The sequence below is a fragment of the Xenopus tropicalis genome, chromosome 5, assembly GCF_000004195.4.
Source record: "Xenopus tropicalis strain Nigerian chromosome 5, UCB_Xtro_10.0, whole genome shotgun sequence".
In the NCBI taxonomy this organism is placed as follows: Eukaryota; Metazoa; Chordata; class Amphibia; order Anura; family Pipidae; genus Xenopus; species Xenopus tropicalis.
In genome coordinates, this window is record NC_030681.2 from 58,992,180 (window position 1) to 59,012,477 (window position 20,298).

At 40.3% G+C, this 20,298-nt stretch overlaps 1 protein-coding gene across 6 annotated transcripts in view; it reads right to left on the minus strand.

The window, feature by feature from the left end:
* The window catches only part of map3k5 (mitogen-activated protein kinase kinase kinase 5), a 153,609-nt gene that overhangs the window by 105,924 nt on the left and 27,387 nt on the right, over positions 1-20,298 (minus strand). For 4 of the 6 annotated variants that reach the window (XR_001170871.3, XM_012963759.3, XM_012963758.3 and 1 more), the window contains exon 3: positions 3,127-3,150. The exons of the other annotated variants lie outside the window; for them this stretch is intronic. Coding sequence is in view for 3 of the 4 variants with exons in the window: in XM_012963759.3 (XP_012819213.1) it covers positions 3,127-3,150 (24 nt within the window). In the remaining variant the exon portion in view is untranslated. The remainder of the gene's footprint in view (positions 1-3,126; positions 3,151-20,298) is intronic. 6 annotated transcript variants of the gene reach the window in all.

The following is a 20,298-nucleotide window of genomic DNA, read 5'->3' on the forward strand; positions in this document are numbered from 1 at the left end:
AAACAAGTTTTTTTCAACTTAGTTAATTTACGTTCATCTTGTATTTTTTATCACAATTTTTGTGTGATTTTATTGCATTTTTAACCCTGCATTATTGTTCATTAGGTTTTGGTTTTTTTTAGAATAACTTTGCAATTTGGTAGTTTGGAGTAGAAAGACATTTTTATACTCCACATAAAATGCAGTAAATTTGTTAATTTATTAAAAAAGCCTAATATAAAAAGAATCTGAATAACAAAATTAAAACCTCTGAATTCTTTCAGAACCATGAAGCAATGAAAGAGACTTTCACTTACCTTCCTTGTCGTAAATTCCATTCCTCTAGTTCTAACATGTCAGTAGCATGGGCAGCATTGCCCCCCCCCCCCCATACAGGAGGCAGAACCTATACCTATACTTCCTTTTCATCACTGTTGGGACTAGACAAAATTCAATTTACTACAAGAAGGTAAGTTTGTTCTGCATCCTTTCATGTCAGTACACATGGGATCTACCAAACCATGCCCCAAAAACAGTAAGGGGTGGGAAATAATATGTACAATAAAACCAACAGAAGCTAGAAAGTCCAAACAACAAGGCCAACATCCCATAGATGAACCAGGGAAGTTGATATAACTCATAACCCCTGAAAATGAGAGACAACAATGCTGAACAAACCATAAGAACAAAAATACCAGAGGGTATGGTAAGTGACGGCATGAAATAATCAAGCATCAAAGAGCAAAAAAATGTAAATTTTCTGCAACAAGAGTTGCCTCACAGACCAGAGGGCCTTCCACAAGACACAGAGGCACCCCAGCAGCCACAAACATAACCCTGGCATAAGCTAGCCCACTAGTATAAACACCCTAAATACAGCCAGCAGGCCTCACTAGAATCTGGCAATAACTTGGATACATAAACACACTAGTGCTGGAGCTATGCACCTAACCCTAAGCACCAGCCTGTGGCCCTAGAAAATAGGGATACACCAAACCCAGTTTTTCGGATTCGGCCGAATACAGAACCGAATCTGAATTAAAATATGCTACTTTGGATTTGGAAGGGTTAACCTCTGCCGCGTGCAGAGATGAAATTTTCCACTTCTGCGTTTAAGCGGCAACATTTAACCTTTCCAAATCCAAATTAGCATATGCTAATTAGGATTCGGATTCAGTTGGGCCAGGACCGTGAATTCGGCCGAATTCAAATCCTGATGAAAAAGGCCAAATACCTAACCGAATCCTGGATTCGGTACATCTCTACCAGAAAATAAAGCTTGGCACCTGCAAGCATCTACCCCACAGCTTAATGATAGCAGCTCACAGCAGTGTAGGCAACCATCAACCCTTAACACCAACCAAAAGATCATTCAAGCAGAGGTGATACAACAGGCAAGTGAAGATGTCCAACAGTGCAAGGACACCGCAGCATTTAAAACCTACTAAGAACAATCAAATTGGGGAACCAAGCCTGCTACGGCACATACCAAGCTGGCACCTATCCTGCTACCACACACAAAAATTACTGACTTTAGGAAACTACCAAACCAGCAAGCACTTACACCAAGTTCAAGTCATACCACAAGCCATACCACCAAATTAACCAACTGTTACTGAACCAACCTGCATAGAAACTAGATACTATCTACACAACTCAAGGCCAACAACCCACTGGCATGTGAACCTATGCTGGAGCACCCCAGCTGCAAAGCATGCCAACTTTTGGGGCAACCCTGCTAGCAAGCAATGAAGCCAAAGCCAGAAACTCCATTAAGCAATGACCGTAGTCTTCCCAAGAACTGCCCCAAAGCAGATCCCCATGCTTGCCAACAGACATAGCAATGATCAATAGCTTTACCAGCCAGAAGACAACACAAGGCCATCACTAAGGCAAAGGCCGGCATTCACATCTTAGTGTTGCATTTTTATTGGATTTAGTGCGTTTCTTTGTGTGTTATACATTATTATTGGTTAGTTGTTTTTGCCCATGAAAATTTTGCGTGCTATATTTGAATTTTCGTGCCTCTACATAGGACCGGAACTAGGGGTAGGTAAAAGAGGCACATGCCTAGGACACAACCATAGGGGGTGGGGGTGCTAGACCTCTTCTTTTGCCTATCTCTACTCTGATCCCTCGTTCCCTACTGCCGTTTGTCAGCGCAGATCCAGTGTATGCTCCCGCCACCCCCTGTAGCGTCACCATGTGTGCATGAAAGAGTGTGCAGACGCACTGGAGTAGTGGTTGCCAAGGAAGCAGAGTGGCAAGCAGGGTTGGCTAGGGAGCCCAGTCGGTTTGGCCTTGCCTCTACACATCACATATTTTGGTAAATCAATGCGCTCCTGTTGACCCTAGAGTTCATATTTAGGATTTTTTGTCTTGGTATTTAATGATATGTGGGAGATAAGGTTCTGAAAAGTGGAAACTCTAAGGTGATCAAAACCAGATTTTTAGGAGAGCTTTGCAGTTTGTGGTTTCAAAAATATATGTTTTTTGGGAAACACCTTTTTTATGGCTTTACCCCATATAAAAATGGACAATTTGTATGCACTAATCTCATTTTTGGGTCAGAATGACAGATACTTTGGTGATCCTATGCCCAATGGGCTTCAAACAGTTTAGTGGACCCCTGGCATTCATATTTATGATGTTTAAGAGCCCTTAGTGAGAAAGAGGTTCTAGGGCATTCATCTGTTGGAAGAATGCTGTGCATTCAGCATAGGTGAGGGCAGGACTTTGCTAGTGCTTTTGTGACATCACAGCATGGTGTTGCCACTCCCATCCAGCAATCACTTTCTGAAAAAATCTCCTAACAGTCTGTAATATTATTCCTTTAATTTTAAAAATGCATTTTTGTTGAATAAGTATATTTGAGAATATTTATATTTTCCTCTTATCTATCCACCTGGAAGGTTTGATTTTTGTGAAAGTTAGCCTTTAAGTAAATATTGAGCACCTTTCTTCTGTTATCTGTAATGTCACCAGTATGACATTAGCTTTCTATACAAATATTTACAAAGCCAAGCAAGATATAATTTTTTTTTATATAACATAAACAAAATAATATGTAGAAGCTCTCTAGAAAAACACAGGAAACACCAAAAAATATAGTTTTGTCAGGAAGAACAAAATGCAAATAATACTTACAGTATTCTTTTGCCCGATAATTTCCTGCAGGGAAAACATACAGATGTAAGTAATAATTTGTTCTATATATGCAACATATAAAGTCCAATTTTTGAGGTTCAGGTTAAAAAAAAACAAAACAGGTCACTAGGGAAACAAACTGTTTTTCCTTTATCCCTTGAGCACTAACTAGATGTTTTTTGCAAAAAACAAACTTGCGCATAAGCAAAAATCACAATGTTTGAGTATATTTTCACATTACTTCTCGAATGGAGCAAAAATTCAAAATGACATTTTGATAAATCTGCCCCATAGTATGTGCGTATGTGTATAAACATATGTATTTAAATATAAAAGCATGGGATCCATGGGCTGCAAATTATGGGAAGGTCATCTCCTATAGACTCCATATTAATAAAAGAAGTCAGACTTTTAAAACATTTTTTTTTCTTTGTAATTATAAAACAACTCTATTGGTTTTATTTAAGGTTTAAATGTAAATGTTTAAATATTTTAGTGGACTTATAGTATGGAGATTTAAATTGCTGAAAGAAGCCTTATCTGGAAAACCCCAAGTTCCAAGCATTCTGGTTAACAGGTTCAATACCTGTATACCTAAATGCAGTTTTCCATATAGTGCTATTTAAAGAAACAATAGTTAAAGGGGAAGGAAAGGCTAAGTCACTTGGGGGTGCTAAAATGTTAAGCACCCCCAAGTGACTTGAATCGCTTACCGCGTACCCCGGGCTGGTGCCCCTATTAGGAGAAAACTGCACCAGCCCAGGGCACCTGGGGCGATGCGCTTCCTCCTTCCTGCTCCGTTCAGCCTTGACTGTGAGTCAGGCGCATGCGCAGTAGAGTGAAAAAGCAGACTTCTCTGTTAAAGTTCGGCTTTTCACTCTACTGCCCATGCGCGCGCGGCGAAGAAGGAAGGAGGAAGCGCTGCAGGTACCCCGGGCTGGTGCTGTTCTCTCCGTACAGGGGCACCAGCCCGGGGTAAAAGGTAATCGATTCAAGTCACTTGGGGGTGCCTAACATTTTGGCACCCCCAAGTGACTTAGCTTTTCCTTCTCCTTTAAGTGGATTAATATGATTATTATATAGTTAAAAATTACCATCATGCATTTATAAATTAATCTTTGGGTGCCATCACACAGCCAAAAATAAACTGCAGTTCCCCTCTGAGTCCACTAGGGACTGGCTGACATTCTACAATACAAAGCTTTGTCAAAGTGCGACAGGCCCTCCCAACCAGCCAAGAACATCAGCAAGAGGTTTATGCAATATTGGCACAAGTACATTTTTTGAAAAAACTTTCCCTGAAGCAGCAAACTGAATTATTTTGAACTTTAAAGGCACGTTAATCCTATTTTTGAATATGTGTCATGCAATGGCAAGTACCGTATATACTCGAGTATAGGCCGAGATTTTCAGCACGAAAAATGTACTTAAAAAGTGAACCTCGGCTTATACTCGCATATATACGGTAGATGTATTTGCTGTGAAATGTGAGCGTTGCGCGCGACGACCTAACGTGCGCACGGCTTCTTACGCGCAGCATTGTTGACAGCAGCGGCTGTATCGGCATGGCATCGTACGCGCGGCTTTGTTGAAAATGGGCTTCTCCTCACAGGTATGAGCATCGCCAGGGCACCGATGCGACGCGCATCTGCGGCGGCATCATACATGGCGGCATCTTATGTGGCGCTTCATGAGGTAGGGGATAAATGCATATTGCGGCCATTAGCTGTGTGTAACGGTGCGCTGTTGTGTGTAGCAGCTAAAATTGTGAAAGGCGGCACAGAGAGGAAAGGATGGGGGGGGCTCAGTGTCCCGTCCCGTCCCCCCCTTCTCTATACACACAGCATGAGCCTGGAAATATGTTCAATATTTCAAAACAGGAATTGTCCCTGTGTCACAGTGAGCAGTGCTAATAATGGATGAGGCATTTATCTAATGAACAGGTTGGAGTGGCACAGAAACTTTTAGTTCTAAATTACACTGTTTACATAGCAAATAAAATTGTGTTCTTGAACCAACAAATGTATTTTTTGGTTGTAATATTGGTGTGTAGGCGCCATCTCAGTGCATTGTGCTTGGGTCTAAGCTTTCAGAAGGAGCCAACGGTACACATTAGAACTGATTTCAGGTAACCTATTGTTTCTCCTACTCCCATGTAACTGGAGGAGTCCCAAGCCGCACTTGGATTTCTTACTATTGCGTGCTATTCTGATATATACTGGGAGCTGCTATCTTGATGCTTTCACATTGTTCTGCTAATTGACTGCTGGGAGGGGGGTGATATCACTTCAACTTGCAGTAGTGGCTGCATTTCCCATCCTCGGCTTATACTCGAGTCAATAAGTTTTTCCAGTTTTCTTAGGTAAAATTAGCTACCTCGGCTTATATTCGGATCGGCTTATACTCGAGTATATACGGTACTTGTGCGCACTGTACGTATGTCACCGTAAAATTTGACTAACTACCTTGTACTGGATGTTACTGTTAGAAACTGTTTGGGTACAATGAAGAATAGATTCTACTAAGTATCAAGAAATCAAATCTTTTTTTCAGTAAACAAAAAAAAGGGAAAAATAAGGGCTGAAAATTAAATACAATGATCTAAATCTAAATGAAAACCAACAATGAACTACTTCAAGAAACAAATGACTTTATAATGGCCTTCAACAGCTTCAACTGTTAAACACATGTATGTGTAAGGTGACTGAAAGGGGTTTCTTCCCCTAATCGGTTTTATAAAATAAAATGCAATAATAAGCAGCTTTCCGATACACATTAAAGGCTAAGAACAGTCATAATTGCATAGGAAATATGTTGGACACCCATCAGTTTTAAAAAATCACACACATTTTACCTTGGACCAGGAGTACCTCGCTGTTTATATTCTCTGTATTGTATTCTAGCACTTAAGGCAGCAATACATGATACACTATTTAATTGTTATGTGTATGACTAGCTTTACTCCTAAAAACCATGTAACACAAGCTAGATCTAGAGGGCAGCCCTGAACAAACCTGGAAATGAAGAAATTAGTCACTCCTTCCTCTAGTGAGCAGCCTCGTGCATGCCCTACGCAACCCAGTTGGCCACCTCACCCCTGCACCATTCCCCCCCCCCCACGTGTGCGTGCATGTGCAGTTCCGGGAAGCATGGGGGGGGGAGAGGAAGGAGTCATTGCACTGTGTAATGACAACCGGTGGGGGCAAGAGAAGGGAGGTGCCTCTTCTGCCTACCCCTAATTCCAGCCCTTCTAGTGAGTATGGCTTTGCTTACAAATGTTTAATGGTTTTTTAGGCAATTGCTAGTGAAATCAGTATCTTTCTAGTTGTTTGTCTTCTCTCCTAGCACTTCGCAGTCATATGCAGTCATACACAGACCAACAAGGTATGCTCTTTGACAGTTTTCTTCGTACATGTATGACCAGATTTACTCTTGAAGAAGAAACCAAACTTGGAGGCCAGGCCTAAACAGAAATAAAGAAGAAATCACTTCTGCTACATTGTTTCAAAAGAGAGACGAAGAACCAAACAAGGGATGAATACTACTTCCAAATTAAATTAAATTTACAATAAATTTTAAATTAATGTACATTGGTAAATTTTTCAGAATGTTATGATTGGACACTGATTTTTATTAATACAGGCATCAATGTGCTCAGTAACTAAGAAAAGATTATCTGTATGGGCATAGGCGGAGGGTGACTTTTTTGTTTGGGGAGGCTAAATATGAGCCATACACAGACTGACCTACAGCTAATGTGAGACTTAGTGGATTCGCTGCTGGTGTAAAAAATTAACCTCCCAACTACCTCTTGTCATTCCCACTGACTTCCAGGGATACTGTGCAAAAGTGCAGGTGGGGGTGCTTTTTTTAACCCTAAAATGCTTAGGATGTAAAAGCATTCATACGTGCACTTCTGTTAGGGGTTCTCTATACATTTGTGTTTGTGATCAGTTAGCTTCAAGGGGTAGTTCACCTTTAAATTAACTTTTAATATGATGTAGACATTGATATTCAATTTACAATGGGTCCTCTTTTATTTTTAATGGTTTTTCGGTTATTTAGCTTATTGTTCAGCAGCTCTACATTTGGTATTTCAGCAGCTATCTGGTTGCTAGGGTCTTATTTACCAGGTAGTGGTTTAAACAAGAGATGGAAATATGAATAGTTAAGGGGCCTGCATGGAAAAATAAAACTGTAGCCTCACAGAGCAATACGTTTTGGTCAGTCACCCTTATTTGGAAGCTGGAAAGAGGCAGAAGTGAAAGGCAAATTATTCAAAAACTATAAAAAAAATTAACTACGAAGACCAATTGCAAAGTTGCTAGGAATAGGCCATTCTATAACATACTACAAGTTAACTTAAAAGTGAACCTCCCCTTTAGATGTGTTTAAGTTAGTTTTATAGAGAGAGAAGCAGCAGGTACTGACATCTCAGGCACATTATATACAGTGAGGCGCAGTCTTTATATACAAAACCAGCACATTATATGCCATGAGGAGCAGTGGGTACTGATGGCAGATATTCAGGCCCTGGAACTGTAACACTGGCACGGATACACAACATTGGCTCCACTGTAACTAACTAGAAATGAAAAAAACAATGACAAAAGTAAAAGAAAAATAGAAAGTGCAAAAAACCATAACAAATATATAAAAGCACAATGAGCTTTGTCAAGGGGAAAAGTTAACTTACCCTCCATCTGTTAGAGTAGGGATTAGGGATATTATAGATGTCAGGTGACAAAAAACAATATAATTTCAGCTAGTGGGCCAGTCTTTAGAACATATACGGTATAGTACCTGTGGGATGAAAACTGCAGCAAAAGTTCAAAGTTGGTTCTTGGGTAAAGTTTACAGCCTGCAGGTTCTTCTTTTTTTAGTCTTCAATTCTGCACTGCCTCCAGTTTGCAAAATCTCCCGATCCCTGTCTGCATCTGCGCCTTGACTGGTCAATTTTACTGCCTGTCAAGAAAGCTGTGCTCTGATTGGAGAATCCACAAGAAGAAAGTTTCAATCAGAGCACAGCTGATTTCTGCAGAACCCAGAGAAGATTTGCAGGACAGTGCAGAAACGGAGCCAGGTTTTCCTTTTGTTTTTTTTTTTTTAAGGTGCCAAAGCAGGTTTGGGGAGGCTTAGCCTCCCATAGCCTTATTGAAAATCCGCCTATATGTATGGGTTAGTTTCCTGTAGATCTCTATTTCCAGCTTTTCACCCTCTCTGACCTCTTACCAAGCAGTCTAAAAAAGCGAGCATATTATCTTGCACATCTTCCCGTGTAAATTTGATGATGTGGTCCACTGTGTTGATGTGCTCAGTGAAGGTCTATACCTCTTGTGTTTGTATTTTAACCCAGGTGTCAGATTCCTATGGTTTCATACGGTTGACTTCATAGATGCACAGACCAAATGTTCACCAGAGGACATAGTAACATTGTAATTTAGGTTAAAACGGGACTCCGGACAGCAATAAGGCCAGTCCCTAGATCAACTTTGTTCTAGGGTTATATTCTTCAATCGCTAAAATGTCATTCGACCCTTTCTTAAAGCCATATAAAATATCTGTCAGTATAACCACTTTAGGTAGAGAATTGCACAACTTTTTAGCATATTAGGCTGAAACATCTTTTCTTCTAATCTCGGTAGATGCCCATGTGTCTTCTGGAAAGTTATACCGGTAAAACAGCATTAGGTAATTATTAATGATTCCGTTATATATGTATACATATTTATCAAGTCCTCCCTTAAGTGCCTAACCTCTAATGTAAACATTCCAAACCTGGCCAGCCTTTCTTCATACATTTCATACTCTTTTCCAGTTAGTTACTCTTGTTTAGACTCTTCCTATCTTAATAATATCCTCTCTGAGCACTGGAGGATAGAATTGCACTGCACATTCAAGATCAGGCCTTAAGGTGGCTATACTTTGGAAGATTCGCTTTTTCAGAGAGGTTGCCAAGCAAGCAGATCTTCTCCCAATAGTCCCGATTTCCAGCTAATTCAATTGTCTGGCCCTAGGGCCAAATGATTGAATAACAACAACGAGAAGAAGCGCCGTTGGATCGGGGACTGCATCATCAAGCTGATGCGGTCCCCAATCTGACAGAAAATGCCCGATCAAGATCTGGCCAATCACTGTCAAGGTAGGCCCTTTGGGGGTGCCCATACGGGCAGTCTAAAGGACCCAAATCAGCAACTAAAATCTTCCTGTGTATGGCCACCTTTACTTGTGATTTTTTAAATGGGAAGAATTATTCCCTCCTCCAGTACATCTATATCTCTTTTAATACAGTCCAAAGCCTTACTGGCCCTTGCTACTGATTGGCATTGCATGCTACAGCTAAATATATCAAGTACCTTTTCTTTTAAGGCTTTAAAGGAGAAGGCAAGGTAAAAACTAAGCAAGCTTTATCAGAAAAGTCTATGTATTTAAATACAGCCATAAGCACTTACAGTAATGCTGCACTGAGTCCTCTAGCATATGCTAATTAGGTTACAGAAGGGTTACATTTTCAACCTCTGTGTTTACGTGACAAAATTCACATGATTTTTCAGATTAGGATTCAGTCCAGCCAGGAGCATGGATTCAGCCGAATCCTGGCGAAAAAGGTTGAGTCTTGGACGAATCCTGGATTCAGTGCATCCCTAGTTATTAGGAAGGCTGCAACATCTCCTCCTGAAACCCACTCGGCCCCTCCCTCAGGAATTTGCTTTGACTTCTGGCTTGTGGGCATACTCATTGATTGAAACTCAGATTACTAAACACGCCCTCCAGTCTAGCAGCCAGTGAAGAGATGGCATTGCTCGTTCCCATAGAAACTCAGCTCTAGCTGACTGCTTCAATTTTTTTTCTCCTAACCTCCTCTCCTAAGCTCAGCTCAAACAAAGCAGAACTTTTATCAGACAGTTCTGCCTGTGTGAGCCTGTATTCTTGATGAAATGTATGCTGAACAAGGGTCTTTGTGTGTATATGCTGTTTGCAGATTTAATTGTATCTGATTATGTATCAGAAAAAAATGGGCACCTGGTGAAAGCTGCTATTTACATTAGGAAAATGTGATGGTGCTAGCAAACGGGGGGAGATATATGCATATATGGATAAATGATGCCATTTAGGTGGGAGAGGTGTGCCCAACTGATATACATTGTAGGCAAATGTAGGATTTACATGTCCTTTAACTTCAAGTATGAAGTAGAGAGTGGTAGAGACATTTTGCAATTGGTCTTCATTTTTATTTTTTTAGTGTTTTTTGAATTATTAAACTTTTTGTAAAGCAGCTTGAAATTTAAGCAGCTTTCTAGTTGCTAGGGTCCAGTTTAGCCTAGCAACAAGGCAGTGGTTTGAGAGAGAAACTGAAATATGAACAGAGAAGAGCCTAAATAGAAAATTATTGACTAAATAGTAACAATAACAGTAGCCTCACTGATCAATAGTTTTTTTTGGTTCCAGGGAAAAGCTGGGAAAAGTCAGAAAATGAAGGCAAATAATTAAAAAAAAACGATAAAAAATAAAGAACAACTGCAAAGCTGCTAAGAATAGGCCATTCAATAACATAGTAAAAGTTAACGTAAAGGTGAACCACCCCTTTAAACACTAATTATGCCACTTAGCAGGAAAGGTTACCACTTTTTCCAGATTCTGCTGCAACGATCCGTTAGCAAGTTTTACGAAACCAACAGATCTGTTTTTAATTACAGTTGTTTATGGCACAGTTTCAAAAGATTTGGCTAAAATCCTAATTGATGTGTGATTAAAACGCATTACTTTCATTTATCAATGATAAAGTAGGAGGCCTCCCTTCAATTCACTTTTAGAGAGGAGTAATGTTTGGAGGACCTCAAATGGCCCAGTACACCATCTAGCTGTATTAACCGTATTAAATCATTGAGGAAGACCTTACTCAGGTGGTACCACTCCCCTGCCAGGCTGGCCAAGATGAAATCTAATCAAACTTAATTATTATGCTTGAGAGGATGTGGTTATTTAGCATCTATCATATGTGGTGGACCTGTTTTTATGTGAAAAGATCAATGTTTTTTAGATTATATCTGCAGTAACAGCTGTACCAATTCAACTTACTCCAAAATTAGCCATATTGAATATTGGTATGTAGGCTATTCCTAAATCTACTAGGATGGTTGTGTCACAATTTCAGAAGGAAGAATGCTTATTGCCTTAACCTGGAAATATAACATTATTCTCACTACTAATATTAACAGCACCATATTAACACACACACACATACATTTTATATGACAAATGTTTTATCAACATAACACACAACTCCATAGATTTCACAAGCAATGAAACTCCTGGCAAGCATTTTCTCAACACAAAGATCTCAGAAGAAATTCTCCTAGACTTCTGCCCCAAGTTACCAAACCATATCATTATTTACATAATTACAGTTATCTCAACAACTATATTTAGCAGTCAAAATCTTTAGTACCTTTATATGCCTACTGTTTTCTTATATATGATTTTTGTATGCATATAATTTCTTTTCACTGGTGTTTTGTTTCTGTTCCACTTCCCTTAATGTATGTCCCTTTGTTGGTGTCTCTGGTTCATGTATGACTCCTCTGTGCCCTCATTAGTGCCTTCTACGTTCTAACCCCCTGGGGGTATATATATATTCTTATATAATGTATTAACAACTATTAGTTAGATAAATATTAACACCATCGCCGCCCCTGCAGCTACACCAGACCCACCATGAAATTGGATAACTGCAAGCTTTCTCCAGGGTACAGTTCTATATAACTCTTGTGGGTATACATTGTGGGGGGATAGAAGCCTCAAGGATGCATTTGACATTTACTGGGGCTCCGAGTTCTCCTTATCTATCCTTATATATATATATATATATATATATATATATATATATATATATATATATATATATATATATATATATATATATATATATATATATATGTATGCTGTATTGCTGTGTTTATTGCTGTAATTGTTTAGAATAGGTTTTTGAGTGGGATTATATGCATGACTGGGTGTATATGTGAGTGGGATTACATGTATGAGCGAGATTATACATGTATGAGTGGGATTATATAAGTGACTGGGTGTATATGTGAGTGGGATTACATGTATGAGTGGGATTATACATGTATAATTTGGATTATATGTGCGACTGGGTGCATATGTGAGTGAGATTATACATGTATGAGTGGGATTATACTGTATGCATAACTAGGTGTATATGTCAATGGGATTACATGCATGGGTGGGATTATACATGTATGAATGGGATTATATATGTGACTGGGTGTATATGTGAGTGAGACTACATGTATGAGTGGGATCATACATGTATAATTTGGATTAAATGTGTGACTGGGTGCATATGTGAGTAAGATTATACATGTATGAGTGGGATTATATGAGTGACTGGGTGTATATGTCAGTGGGATTACATGTATGAGTGGGATTATACATGCATGACTGGGTGTATATGTCAGTGGGATAACATGTATGAGTGGGATTATACATGTAAGAGTGGGATTATATGTGTGACTGGGTGTATATGTGAGTGGGATTACATGTATGAGTGGGATTATATGCGTGACTGGGTGTATATGTCAGTGGGATTACATGTATAAATGGGATTATATGCGTGACTGGGTGTATATGTCCGTGGGATTACATGTATGAGTGGGATTATATATGTGAGTGGGATAATATATATGACTGGGATTATACATATATGAGTGGAATTATATGCGTGACTGGGTGTGCATGTGACTGGGATTACATGTGTGAATGGGATTATATGTTATAATTATATATGTATATAATTGATTAATTATATTAAATTAATTTTATCCATCCATATATGATATAGCAAGATATGAATAAAATAGATTACAAATAGAGGTAAGATTTAATGCAGTTTACAATGTAAGAGAATGTACATCAATGATGAGGTTTGCTAATAAAGTTACACTCGAAAAAAACTTCTGAGAAAGATCATCAGGCGTGTCTGGATATGCAAATGTAAGTGATGATGTAGCAGATAGAAAATGGCCACCTGGTTAAAGCAGAGCTTTGAATCTGGAAAATGGGACAGGTCAGGCTAACGGAGGGAGATCAGACAGAGAAAATGATGCAGTTTGGGGGGGGGGGGGGGGGAACATGTGCCCAACCTAAAGACATGGTAAAGATTTATAGGGTTTACATGTCCTAAGGAAGCTATTTTCTTCTAGTACAGATAGGCACTTTTATATTACATCTATTGTTACTCTATAACAGTGCTGTCCAACTTCTGTTGCACCTACGTGGTGGAGGGCCGATAATGGAAGCCAGTTTGACCACTCCCCTTTTTGAAACCACACCCACTTGAAACCACACCCATGTTATCACATGATCATACCCATATTAATGGTTGTAGTACAGCAAAAACCTGCCATACTCTGCCTGCCCTACCCTGTCTGTGTGCCATACTCTGCCTGCCCTACCCTGTCTTTGTGTGTGCCATACTCTGCCTTCCCTACCCTACCTGTGTGTGCCATACTCTGCCTGCCCTACCCTGCCTGTGTGCCATACTTTCACTGTGTGTGCCATTCTTGGCTGGTTTGTGCCATACTTGGCCTGTGTGTGCCATACTCTGCCTGCCCTACCCTGTCTTTGTGTGTGCCATACTCTGCCTTCCCTACCCTGCCTGTGTGTGCCATACTCTGCCTGCCCTACCCTGCCTGTGTGCCATACTTTCACTGTGTGTGCCATTCTTGGCTGGTTTGTGCCATACTTGGCCTGTGTGTGCGCCATACTCTGCCTGCCCTACCCTGCCTGTGTGTGCCATACTCTGCCTTCCCTACCCTGCCTGTGTGTGCCATAATCTGCCTTCCCTACCCTGCCTGTGTGTGCCATACTCTGCCTTCCCTACCCTGCCTGTGTGTATGGCAAACACAGGCAGCCTACAGTGACAGAATGCTGGCACTGCTCCAACAGTCTGCACAATAACTATATATTAAAAAACTTTTTAATTGCAGTACCACCTCAGTGTATGTTGCTTTTGTAGTGTGCAGGGTTTATTTGTGGGTTTCTACTGCTCCTGAGGTGTGAACAGGAGAACAATGGGAGTGATTACAGCCTGAGCCTGAGGTTTGAACACTGCAGGGGGTGAACAATGCAGGGATTAAAAGGTGTGAACAGTACAGGGGATTACATATTTAAACAATACAGCCTGATTACAGCCTGAATCTGAGGTGAGAACCATGCAGGGGGGGCCAGTTAATCACAGTACTGATACCATTTAAAGCTTACACAAGAGTAAGCCATCAAAGCAGCCAGACAGGTGGGGGGCCACACAGAGGGGGGTCGAGGGCCGCATGCGGCCCGCGGGCCGCCAGTTGGACAGCACTGCTCTATAACAATACATCTGTTGTTGGTCTGTGCAGTCACTTAGACCTGTAATCTCTTCCTATACATCCCTGATGATAGTGAATATTACTTTCTCATGCCTTTCTTATGTTTTGCCATAAAATTGTTCCAAGAAGGTGATGTTCTGTGACTGGGTGGTGGCCATCTGAACTTGTGTATAATGAACCTATATGATCTTAAATTAGAGACAGTTTTGGAAATCATTCATAAGATGTGATGGACATTAGAATGACATATACTGGTGTTATATTGGACAAATCTAATAATATTGGTCAAGAAATCAGCAGGCATAGTTGAACGGATGAATCGCACACTCAAGTCTCGTATTACAAAAATGTAAATCTTCCTGCTATTCTCATGGCTATCAGAGCTCTACCCTCTGCCACAACCAATATATCACCATATGAATTAATGACAGGCTGTGTTATGAATCTTTCTCACCCTAATGAGCCGTCACTCTCAGCTCCTCTTAGGGAAGCAGTTTCAAAGGAGCAGTTCCTTAAACAGTTGCATGAACAGGTAAAGAAAAACTTATTGTTTGCTGCACATAACATGGCAAAACCATATAAAGAAAGAGGCGAAATTCCTGATCCATCAAACAAATTCCAACCTGGCTGCATTGTAATGGTAAAACATATTGGCTCAACTGTACCATGGAGTTCTAATTAGGAGGGGCCTTACAGAATTACAAAGAAGTTAGGATCTACTGTGATACAGGTACAAAGCCAACAGAAAACCAGAAAGAAAAGAAAACAAAATGCCTAAATGGGTACATATTGATCAATGTAAGTTGATTGAGGCAAAAGATGTATGATACTGCAATTTTTTTTTTCTTTCTCTCCTTTCCCCTCTTCTCTCCCCCTTTATCTCTACGTTGCTTTCTTCCAGTTTCTCTACCTCCATACTCCCAGGCTTCCTTAGGAGATCTTCAGGCATATCTATCAGTCATTGAACAAGACCTTAAAGAAAGATGATGCCACAGACTATAATTTTATTTACACTGTTCTATGTCAGATCTTCTGTTCAAGACAACAAACTACCTCAACATATCAAACTGCCTCTGAAGAATACTACTTGTTTTCAGCACACCAAAGCTGTTTGGAAAAACCAGGTTACAATTTACCTGGTTATGTAAAGACTGTGGATAGAGAGTGCTGTTTAAACTATGTAAATTCAAAAGCATTTTTTGATTTATCATTGAATCGTTACAAGGTAGAAAATATTAATAATAGCAGGTTTGAAGTACAGGGAATTTCATATGATAACTTTTTATGTAAAGGTAAAATAAGGGAAATCACCTTAACAATCGAAGCAACGATAGATAAAACAAATACACATCCAGCTAAAATTAGACACATTCCCTTTGCACAAGGGGTGGGTGTTACGATAATTATTATTTATATTCAACCAGATAACAATTCTATGTCAGTTACTAGAACCATTGTAAATCACTTACCTACCAGTCTCAACAAAGAGAAGTGCATTGCCCCTTCTAAAGTTGAAAGCCCTTTCCAGCCCAAATTTACTGATAAAGGTATAATCTACACCAGTGCTGTCCAACTGGCGACCCCCCTCTGTGTGGCCCCCCACCTGTCTGGCTGCTTTGATGGCTTACCTTTGTGTAAGCATTAAATGGTATCAGTACTGAGATTAACTGGCCCCCTGCATGGTTCTCACCTCAGATTCAGGCTGTAATCCCTCTGTATTGTTTAAAAATGTAATCCCCTGTGTTTTTCACACCTTTTAATAACTGCATTGTTCACCCCCTGCAGTGTTCACACCTCAGGCTCAGACTGTAATCACTCCCATTGTTCACTTCTTCACACCTCAGATATAGGTACTGTAGGCAGAGTATGGCACATACAGCCAGCATAGGGCAGGTAGAGTATAGCACACACAGGCAGCATAGGTCAGGGAGGGTATGGCACACACAGGAAGGGTAGGGCAGGCAGAGTATGGCACACACAGGCAGGGTAGGGCAGGCAGAGTATGGCACACACAGGCAGGGTAGGGCAGGCACAGTATGGCACACAGAGGCAGCATAGGGAAGGCAGAGTATGGCACACACAGGCAGGGTAGGACAGGCAGAGTATGGCACACACAGACAGCATAGGACAGGCAGAGTGCTGCCTGTGTGTGCCATACTCTGCTTGCCCTATGCTGCTTGTGGGAGGTGAACCTGGCAGGGGTTTGTTGTGGGAGTTTGTTAGCAGTTGGAAATAGCCATTAAATGGTCCCAAAGGTGTGTAATTATGTACTGGGGGTTGCTCTGCTATCCACAGGGGAGGAGGAGGCATATGGAATTTAAGGGTATCTCTTAATATGACATAATTCTTTCACATATAAATGATGGTTGATATCCCCACAGTAAGGACCAAGCATTTGGGATTTTGCTGTGCTACCACCATTGTGATAAAATAGGTGTGGTTTGAAGTGGGTGTGGTTTCAAAAAGGGGAGTGGTCAAAACTGGCTTCCATTAGCGGCCCTCCACCATGTATGCTAGAGAAATTCCGGCCCTCGGCACCGTAGAAGTTGGACAGCACTGATCTACACTAAGGTATTGTGGTCCATGGTCACATGGACTTTTGATAGAAGAAAATGGGATGTGTTAAGTTATTACCCAGAATGTAAGGCTCTAGTAGTAACTGGAGTAGAATTATATGGTCGTTAGGGCATGAAATGGCATAGGAAAAAAAGGGATATACTTGATACATTTCTTGGAGGTATAGGAGCAGCAATGGGATTACTTAATAGTGCAAATATAGATTTAATATATAGTAAAATACAGGCTTTAGGATTGGATTCATCTGAAGGACTAAAAGCCCAATCTCACATAAATAATCTGTTGCTCCAGATCAGTAGAAGACATTCTGAGAAACTAGTTGACATAGACCTTCATTTGATCCAAGTTATAAAGGACTTGATTAATGAACAGATTAGTTCCACTTCTGGGGTCTCGCTTGGTTTAGTCTGTACCCAGGCACAGGCAGAGCTATCCACCAATTTTAAACTGTTAATGCAAACGGCCATGTGCCCATTGCTTTAATTACTTCGGATCATAATTTGTCTGAATTTGCAGTACAAAACACTAATATGTGGGTGAATGATTGGCATGGGTGCAATCAGACTGTGTGTACTGCATCATCTTTAATTCCTGTAACAGGAATCAAGTCAGGGCTTCAGAAACTGGTCTCTCTGGGAATCCCAGTTTCCGATACTCAGGCAATGTATAGTAAACTAAGACACAACACTCTTGTTTTCTCTAATAATAAGTGGGTACAAATGGATCTTTCACTTTGTGGTCAGCACCCCGTTCACAAAACATATCTTTGCTCCTCTGGCCAGAATAGAGAAGTAACTTCATTATGTTGGTATAACAATACACAATGTGAGATAACAATTGAAACTACATATCACAATCAAATTATTTCCTATATGGGTAATGGCAGAGTCTGCTTTATGCTTTTACAGGAATTAAACCATTTTCAGTGGGTTTCCTCTAATGGTTGCACCGGAAGTCAAGACTGTTCCAGAGGTCTTTATTGTGCAAACAATCTTAAACAATTAAACATCTCTGGTCTTGTATTTGAAGTTCCAATAATCATAGAATACTCCTTAGAATACTCCGATGGTTTCAACATTTCCTTATTTCCTCCTAACATAATTAATACTTCAACATTATTCAGGTGGGGCAGGGTTTTAGAGCAAGATACACAACTTTTAACAAAAATAAAAAAATCTGATGATGAAGCAATACTTGTTATAGAACATTATCAAGGTGAAATTGATCAGATTACCTCAAAAATTACCTCTAGTTCAACAAATTCTTTTAATATATTTGGAACTTCACCTTTTAACAAAAGTATTGGTGATTATTTTCTTCAACCTATTTTTGTATTCATTGTTTGTGGGTTTCTTTGCATAATTGTACAACTCATTCTATGTATTATATTGAAGCGTACGGTATCCAAGGCTAAGCATATTTATACGTGAATTCAGGTATATACATTTAAGCTAGATACACATGCCATCAACTGTTCCTACCCCGTTTGACAAGTTTAAACACCCATTTGCTCATCACACCAAAGCCCAGATCTGAAGTCCCAGAGAATTTGAAGCTTCTGGAACTCTGTAGAATCGCCAAAGGCAGGAATGTTATATTGGACAATGCTACCGTGAAGACTCTGTGTCTTTTTGACACAAAGGCGGGAATGTTATATTGGACAATGTTCATCTAATAATATTGGTCAAGAAGACATTAATAGGTATCCAAGCAAGCTTGGAAAATCAGCTTCCAACTGTCACAAACAACAAACAAAGAAAGGTTTTGGAAAACAGTTGGTGTTACTAAACAAACAAAGGAAAGAGTCACCTTTCCCAACTGAATCCAGGTACAGTGGAGGAAATAATTATTTGACCCCTCACTGATTTTGTAAGTTTGTCCAATGACAAAGAAATGAAAAGTCTCAGAACATTATCATTTCAATGGTAGGTTTATTTTAACAGCGGCAGATAGCACATCAAAAGGAAAATCGAAAAAATAACTTTAAATAAAAGATAGCAACTGATTTGCATTTCATTGAGTGAAATAAGTTTTTGAACCCTCTAACAAAAAAAGACTTAATACTTAGTGGAAAAACCCTTGTTTGCAAGCACAGAGGTCAAACGTTTCTTGTAATTGATGACCAAGTTTGCGCACATTTTAGGAGGAATGTTGGTCCACTCCTCTTTGCAGATCATCTCTAAATCCCTAAGGTTTCGAGGCTGTCTCTGTGCAACTCTGAGCTTGAGCTCCCTCCATAGGTTTTCTATTGGATTAAGGTCCGGAGACTGACTAGGCCACTCCATGACCTTAATGTGCTTCTTCTTGAGCCACTCCTTTGTTGCCTTTGCTGTATGTTTTGGGTCATTGTCGTGCTGGAACACCCATCCACGACCCATTTTCAGTTTCCTGGCAGAGGGAAGGAGGTTGTCGTTCAGGATTTCACGATACATGGCTCCGTCCATTTTCCCGTTAATGCGAATAAGTTGTCCTGTGCCCTTAGCAGAAAAACACCCCCAAAGCAAAATGTTTCCACCCCCATGCTTGACGGTGGGGACGGTGTTTTGGGGGTCATAGGCAGCATTTTTCTTCCTCCAAACACAGCGAGTTGAGTTAATGCCAAAGAGCTCTATTTTGGTCTCATCAGACCACAGCACCTTCTCCCAGTCACTCACAGAATCATTCAGGTGTTCATTGGCAAACTTCAGACGGGCCTGCACATGTGCCTTCTTGAGCAGGGGGACCTTGCGAGCCCTGCAGGATTTTAATCCATTGCAGTGTAATGTGTTTCCAATGGTTTTCTTGGTGACTGTGGTCCCTGCTAATTTGAGGTCATTAACTAACTCCTCCCGTGTAGTTCTAGGATGCTTTTTCACCTTTCTCAGAATCATTGACACCCCACGAGGTGAGATCTTGCGTGGAGCCCCAGAGCGAGGTCGATTGATGGTCATTTTGTTCCCCTTCCATTTTCGAACAATCGCACCAACAGTTGTCACCTTCTCTCCCAGCTTCTTGCTAATGGTTTTGTAGCCCATTCCAGCCTTGTGCAGGTCTACAATTTTGTCTCTGACATCCTTGGACAGCTCTTTGGTCTTTCCCATGTTGGAGAGTTTGGAGTCTGCTTGATTGATTGATTCTGTGGACAGGTGTCTTTTATACAGGTGACTAGTTAAGACAGGTGTCCTTAATGAGGTTGACTAATTGAGTAGAAGTGTCTAACCACTCTGTG